The sequence below is a fragment of the Panicum virgatum genome, chromosome 4N (genome assembly GCF_016808335.1).
Source record: "Panicum virgatum strain AP13 chromosome 4N, P.virgatum_v5, whole genome shotgun sequence".
NCBI lineage: Eukaryota > Viridiplantae > Streptophyta > Magnoliopsida > Poales > Poaceae > Panicum > Panicum virgatum.
Genome location: NC_053148.1, coordinates 28,407,751 through 28,415,287, shown reverse-complemented (window position 1 = coordinate 28,415,287; position 7,537 = coordinate 28,407,751). Strand labels below are relative to the sequence as shown.

At 52.2% G+C, this 7,537-nt stretch overlaps 1 protein-coding gene across 1 annotated transcript; it reads right to left on the bottom strand.

Moving 5' to 3' along the window:
- Positions 1–743: 743 nt before the first annotated feature.
- Positions 744–3,069, bottom strand: LOC120670865 (ABC transporter G family member 4-like). Its single transcript, XM_039951042.1, has one exon. The coding sequence runs from the start codon at positions 2,994–2,996 to the stop codon at positions 1,140–1,142; it is 1,857 nt and encodes a 618-aa protein (XP_039806976.1). The 5' UTR covers positions 2,997–3,069; the 3' UTR covers positions 744–1,139.
- Positions 3,070–7,537: the final 4,468 nt, after the last annotated feature.

Below are 7,537 nucleotides of genomic sequence, written 5' to 3'. Positions count from 1 at the left end.
CAAGAGACATGAGTCACCTTGGCTTCATTCGCGGATTCTCTTACTCGAAGACGAATTTCATCTGCACTTTATTCCGGTGGATTATGCACGGGTACCCAATGGCTACTTTGCAGCATGGTATCTCAAGTTACGAGTTCAGATGGTCTGCCGGACTTGGAGTTCGTGGCCGTTCGAAGTGGGTCAAGTCTAGTCTATATGGAAGTATTGGCCTGGTAAGAAGGGAGAAGCAACACGGTGTGACTTTGTTGTGGTGGTACTTGGTACTAATTCACCAGTTCCGGGAAGAAATTCATAGGTCTGACCTTAATTGGTTGAACCTGGCAGTGACCTTGTTAAATGCATTGTTTGGATTAAGATGAATTACTCCCTCAGGTGAAAACTTTTGATCTGGCCTTAATTGGTTGGGTCACTGCAATGTCGGCACGTGCGCGTGTCGTTTTCTCGTTGGAGGCGTTGTCTCGGGAGCCTACTTCATAGTCCAAGAGTTGCTTTGGTTTGCGAAGCGGATGAAGGTGAAGTCGCTTGTGATAGTTTGCAGCGCCATGATCTTTAGGTCATGGTGTTTTTTTGTTTCTTTTTCATAGGCTGTGTGCATCTTAGTTATGCAGAGACCGGGATAGATCTTATATAATTGTATCATCTTGATGTAATTGTCTAAGATCAATAAAGCTTCCCTTTTCCCAAAAAAAAACAAGTCCCCGCAACCATATCACACAGATCAGATATAAATATAATGCAGTATAGACATATAAATTTCTAATTTATATAGACCCGAGTCAATTAACATCGAGACAAAACTTATCTTTTCTTAAGTTATAGACGCGTTATTATTCACCCATCCAACTCCATCATATCACAATTCACACACAAACTTATGACTTATAAAGGAGTCGTATCTTCACAATTTACATCAGTATATGACAGCGTAATTACCGGTTAATAATCACCTCTTCTTCCCTCACCCCCCCCCCCCCCTTTAATTTCTCTCTCCCAAGTTGACAGCCAATTCGACGTACCTGCTAGCTAGGCTGCTTGTTTGCATGCACCCGTTCACACGCACGTACAGACGTGCGCTTCCTCCCAAGATCTGCCGAGCTCGCCGGGCAGCCGGCCATGTCCCAATCCTCCTCATCATCACATCATCTCTTAGCCCTGGCCGCTCGCCGGCTGAGCACCACCCAGTAGAGCACCCGGTAGAGGAGGAAGAAGCCGAACAGCACCTGCACGCCGGTCCACCGCTCCTCCGCCGTGAGCCCCTTCTCCGCCAGCACGTCGCGCCCCGTCTCCGAGCACTCGCCGCCGCCGCCCCCGACGCCGAAGCACCGGTCCGCCGCGCACGAGTACTCGTTCGCCAGCAGCGCGTCCAGCGCGTACTTGTACGGCGACGCGTAGTGCATGAACACCCAGTAGGGCGGCATGCTCCCGCGCGGCAGGAAGTAGCCAGAGAAGAGGAAGAACCCCGCCAGGGACACCGACACCAGCGACATCCCCGCGATGTAGTCCGGCGCGAACGAGCTCACGAACAGCACGAACGAGTTGGCCGTCAGCACCACCGCCCACACCACCAGCACGAACGCCGCGAACGCGCCCGCCGACGCGCACAGCCCCACCAGGAAGTAGACGCACGAGGAGTAGAGCAGCGCCACCGCCAGGAGGTACGGGAGGAACACCAGCGTCGCCGCCGCCGCGTGCGACGACAGCCGGTACAGCCCCGCCGCCGTCTCCACGAGCACGATCGGCCGCTCCGACACGAACGTCGGCAGCGTCTCCGTCGTCGAGGTCAGCAGGAAGGTCAGCGTGAAGGCGAACAGGCCCAGCCGCTTGTGCGCGCCGGCCTCGCCGTAGCCGGCGTGGATGTAGATGGTCCCCAGCAGCGTGCCCACGAGGACCGCTTCCAGGAAGTTGGTCAGCAGCAGCTGTTTGCTGCGGAACACCACCTTCCACGCCCTCTTGTACAGCACCACCAGCTCGTGCAGCCTCGACGACGGCGAGGCAGTCGACGACGTCGCCGCGGCCGCCTTGCGGTGGTCCGACGGCGAAGTGAGTTCATGGGTCGACTTGGGCTCAGGGGTGGAGGGGGAGGGATGAGGGATCTGGTCGAGGACCTCCAGGGCGAACTCAAGAGGGTTGAGCTGCGCCGGGACGACGAGGCCATGGGAGAGGAGGGCGGCGTCGAGGGAGGCGAGGGAGCCGTGGTGCAGGACGGTGCCGCGCGAGAGGAGGAGGAGCGAATCCACCGCGGAGAGGAGGCGCGCGCTCGGCTGGTGGATGGTGAGCACCACCGTCGTGCCCCGGGCGGCCGCGACGGCGCGGAGGCTGCTGACGACCACGTGCGCCGAGGAGGAGTCGAGGCCGGAGGTCGGCTCGTCGAGGAGGAGCACGCCGGGGTTGCGCAGGAGGGCGAGCCCGATGGACACGCGCCGCCGCTCCCCGCCGGACAAGCGCGCGGGGGAGACCCGCGTGTGCGCGACGTGCGCCAGCCGGAGGTCCGCGAGGAGCTCGGCGACCGCGGCCGACGCCGCGGGCGCCGACTCCGGGTGCAGCAGCGACGCGGCGAAGGCGAAGGTCTCGGAGACGGTGAGCAGCGTGAGCGCGACGTCCGCCTGCGGCACGTGCGCCGAGAGCCGGCGGAAGGACGACGGCCGGAGCGGCGCGGAGTTGAGCAGCAGCCTCCCGTGCGTCGGCGCGGTGCGCGCGGCGAGGATGTCGAGCAGCGTGGACTTGCCGGCGCCGCTGGGCCCCACGACGGCCAGGATCTCGCCGGCCTTCACCGTGAGCGACACGTCGCGGAGGATGTAGTCCGGCGGCGCCGGAGCCGCGCCGCACGGCCTGGCGACGAGCCGGGCGAGCGACCTCGGCGCGGGCGCCGGCTTGGCGTAGTAGATGTTCCTGGCGGCGAGCTCGTAGGCGACCTTCTTGAGCGGTGGAGACGACGGGGACGGTTCAGCATTGTCCGGTTCCGTGACCGTAGTGGTGGTGGTGGTGGAGGCGGCCATTGTGGATTGTGGCGGAGTGAAGGAGCATGTGGGGAGGCCCGGGCCAGAGGGGTAATAACAATGCAGCTATGGTGCTTATTTTCAGAAAAACAATTTATGATGTGGGTGTGCACTTGGTTGGATGTGACAAGCTGGTAATGGTGGATTAGCATGATGTTTTATTAATTAATAAGGATTTAAATTATTGGCCTTTTTATTGGGAGCATAGTGCATATGCATGCATAGGAGTGTGAGCTGTGGAATGGGACAAATTCTATGAGATGGCTAAAGGAAAATTTGGATGGGTTAGAGTCGTTGCCGGGGTTGAATATAGGGAAATTGTGGGTTTTAACAAATTCTTCTTGGCTTATGTCACTAGAAAAATGGATGTAGTCAGACATGCACGTCTTGTTTAACTCCTTAATTTGATTACTTGAGATGTGTGCTACTGCTGTGTGAGACCTAGCTAGCATTTCTTCAGGTCGATCCGACGTGTAGCTGTTCGACCTGTTGCTTGCTACTTTATGCTCAAATAAAACTAGTACCAGCATCTAGAAATTGTGATGTACAACCACTTTGCAGTGTTTTTCTCTCACATCAAATTAGTATCAGCCACCAGCTAGCAGCTAGCCAGCAGTACTTTTTTTCTTATAACAAATTAGCACCAACTACCAGCCAAGACCAATCGTCACATCAAACTAGTATCAGTCACCAGTCAGCCAACAATATTTTTCCCTACAACAAATTAACACCAACTAGCAGAGGGAATGTAATTTTACAAGAAGTTGAAATTTCGTTTCAACCTGTCTTTTCTATAGCTACTAGTTTATCATCCAAATGTAAGAATCGGCGTTTGCTTACGGAGCAACAGCCAAGAGAAACAGGCACGGGAGCGCGTCATTCGTCAGCACGTACAGTTGCAGGGCGTCTCCTGGCCACAAATCCTTGGGGTTGGGATCCGGCCAGGGCCCCCTGTCCTTGTCCGGCCCTGAAAGACACTGACGACGGACAGACAGATTGACCCATCCACCCACACGCGAGCCGCCGACCACTTTCATTCTACCGCTCTTCTCACCGGCGTGCGGCGTGGCGGCACGCACGCAGCGGCTCTCTCGGAGTCTCGGCAGGGCACGAGCGGCGACGCATCGGCGGCGGGCGAGACGATCGACATTGCTGCGGCGGTGTCACGGGCGGGGGATAGAAACGGATCGGAACGGAGAAGAGCGCGAGGATGGAGAGCGGCGCGAGGAATGTGGATCCCGGCCGGCCAGACCGCCCTTTTTTTTTAGTTTAGCTAGCCTTGTGAGCCCCTGCTGGCCTGATGGCTTTTGGCCGGCATCGCTTTTACTTTGCACTTGGTCCCTTCCCTCGCCGCATGCATGCTCGCTCGGTCGTCACGGGTGCACAATAGATCGACTTGCCAGTACAGCGGCGTCCTCTTGCCAGCCCGGCCATCGGGCCATGGATGGATCCATCTGATCCTGATCCGGAGGAGGGCGCTGAGATATTTCCTCTTCTCCGGCCAGGATCGCGGCGCAAGCATACGTTTGCCTTCTTCTGCCGATCGCAGAATGGAGACGTTTATTTCCTTGGAGATGATGGACCACCGTGGCCGTGCACATCACAAATGGTACGGTGTTGTGTTGCACAGCTCGCCGCCGGCGCCACAGATATACCGTTGCCTCTGGTCTCTGCACGCGTAGTCTCCTGATGATGGTTTGGGAACGCATCGCCACCTGCCCTACATTATATTATATTTAAGAGCATCTCCAACAGATTATTCATCCATCTCTCCAATACAAAAAAAAAATAATGTTTTGGTGATGAAGATGTTCCAAGAGATTACCAAACCGATCCCCATTACCTATAACTTTTTGGTAATCACCAAAACACACATCTCTCTCACCTAAATGAAGGGGATTTCCCCTATACCCTATTATTAGTGATTGGATTTTGGTAATTTGCTGTAGCAACCATTACCTAAAAAACAAAAGTGTTTAATGGTAATGGAGAGAGGGAATATTTAAGGTATGAGATATAAGTAATTTGTTGGAGATGCTCTAAGCATCTCGCAAACTGCCTCAATCATTTTTCACAGGCAATAGCCAAGCGGAGCCAAGTGGCGCAGGCTGCTTTGCCAAATCTTGTGCCTATGTGTTGGTGAAGAGATCGTCTGTGCAAATAGCGCGGTTGGATAGTATTTTTTGGGTATTTGTAATTTTAAATTAAAGTAAATGGATGTATATATTTTGATTTAGTTATCTTATAGTAATTTTTTACTAAGGGCGTGGGCGCCGATCAAGAACTTACATTCACATTTTTATTGTCGTGGTCGCATTGATTCTATAATGTATCTTTATAGAATGTGAATTTAGAAAAACCTTTACCTTATGAAAAATATATTTAATGGTTTGTTTATACAGTTTCATTAGGAATATATTTGTTTATTTTTAGACCATCTACGTATGTTTTTGTTTGAGAGTTTTAGCTATGGTGATAAATTATTCTTACTTTTTAGAAAGATATCTATGTGAGTGATTTGACGTGCACTACCAAAACTAATAAATAAAATCAAAATTGTGTTCACATTGTAACATTAATGAGCAGTCAAGAAATCATCTTTAGTTTTTATCGAATCAAAATCTCTTCCTGCTAGGGATAGATCCCTAGGTAAGGAAGGAAGAAGTTGGACTCCTACTACGATTCCTCTGTAATCCCACTAGGACTCTACCCGATAATCCTACTAGAACTCCTACCTTGTAACCGACTAATACTCAACTCAACACCCAAGCGTAAGGCCCCAATATACAATACCCCAAATAAAACATAGGGTATTACGTTATTCTAGCTAGCAGCCCGAACCTGTATAAATTTGTATCTTGTCTCCTCACTTTTACCATCAAGCTCCAGGTCTAGCATTCCCCCACCGAACAATCTCCTACCTTGGGGTATCCCCTTGGTATGTTGGTGGTATAAACTCTGACAATACACAGTTCCCTTTCCTATGTTCTTCGATCTGCAGCCTCATGTATGCATGTTTCCATATTACATGTCAGTTGCACGTTCTTCCCAGAATGAACGGTGTGCCTAAGTCAACAAATTCATTGTTGTAGCTGGTAAGATGTAGCGTTATCCTTTGTACTTCTCTCACGCTCTATCCCTCTCTATCTTTCTCTCGGTTTGGATTATGACTCAGACTGGGGTGAAAAGGGAATCCGACGTCAGTCGACAACTACTGCTATGAAAACATTCGAACGTGGTGGACTATGAAGGACGGACAAGGCTATCACCACTTGCCGCCTACCAGTGCCGTGGAGTGGAACACAACCTGAGATAGCTAACCAAGCCTAGTCACCACGCCTACAACTATCGATCTACTTACTCCTACCGTGTACTTAGGCAGAAAGTAACCTCGGATAAATAGGGGTATTTACACAGACTCAGGATCCCACACATCAAAGAAAGTAACTAAACAAGTAACTTAAGTAAAAAATAAAACTAGCGAGACACTGAAGATAAATGAGGAACTTACTCGGATAAAAATATTCCTCTGAGGTGGCTTACAAAGTGGAGTAAGGTCGAGAGAACTCGACTCTGTTCTTTTAGCTCGGCTTTCTTCAGGAGCTCTCACCTCACACTCTCACTATTCTACACTAGGAAATGAACTAAACTTGAGACTCTTCTTCTCCAAGTAGCAAATGAGGAGTGGAGCTTCTTTTATAGTGCTTCAAGGTCGGTTCTGGTCCAAGCTTCACTTGTGCGTGAAGTAGGTTGCCTAATTATTCTCAACACGAAGGATGATTGTCAGACGCTGACTTGTGGGGCTGGGCGGCCTCCCCTAGGCCGAGCAGCCTGGGATTGCACCACTTGGCATCGATCTTCTGGTACACGGCTTGGATTCCTCTCAGGATGTCGGTGTAAAAGGATTGGCCGTTTTACACGTGGTCTGAGGCCGGGCGACCTAGGCTAGGGCGGGCCGGCCTGGTCCCGACTCATCTCAGCACTCCGTTGCACCGTCACGCTCATCAACGGTTGCATGTTCTCTCTGAAGGCGATTTCGGGCTAAAAACTGCTTGTTGAGCTTGCCACATTGCAGTCTTCCCCGACGAGCCGTGGTTTCAGACTTCTAGGGGGTGGGGGTTGCTGGGGCGGCACTAGCCACTGGCAGCCTTAAAAGAGGGGGCTTAGGGAAGTTCGATGGCGGAGACGGGTTGCTAGGCGGCGGCAGTCAGTGGAGACATTGTCGGTAGGGGGTGGCGAGTTGATATCCAGTGGCTCAGGCACCGAGTGGGGGAGCTCAGGTCCGAGCTCATTAGCGGCAACGGCGGCAGAGCTAGGGGAGGCGGGAGAATGCGGGGGAGCAGTAGCCGCGACCTTCTGCGATGGAAGCGCAGCTACTCGCATGTTGGCGCGCATTAAGAATAGAAGGCCCCAATTCTTCCAAGAAATGCATGCACAGATGAAAGGATCTTAAGATGCCTAGAGGGGGGTGAATAGGCAATCTGCAATTTAAAAACACTTAACAAAAAGGTCAGACACAGACCAGCCCGGATACTCCGGGT

Excerpts from the sequence above, each read along its gene's own strand:
- LOC120670865 (XM_039951042.1), bottom strand. The coding sequence starts at position 2,996 with ATGGCCGCCTCCACCACCACCACCACTACGGTCACGGAACCGGACAAT.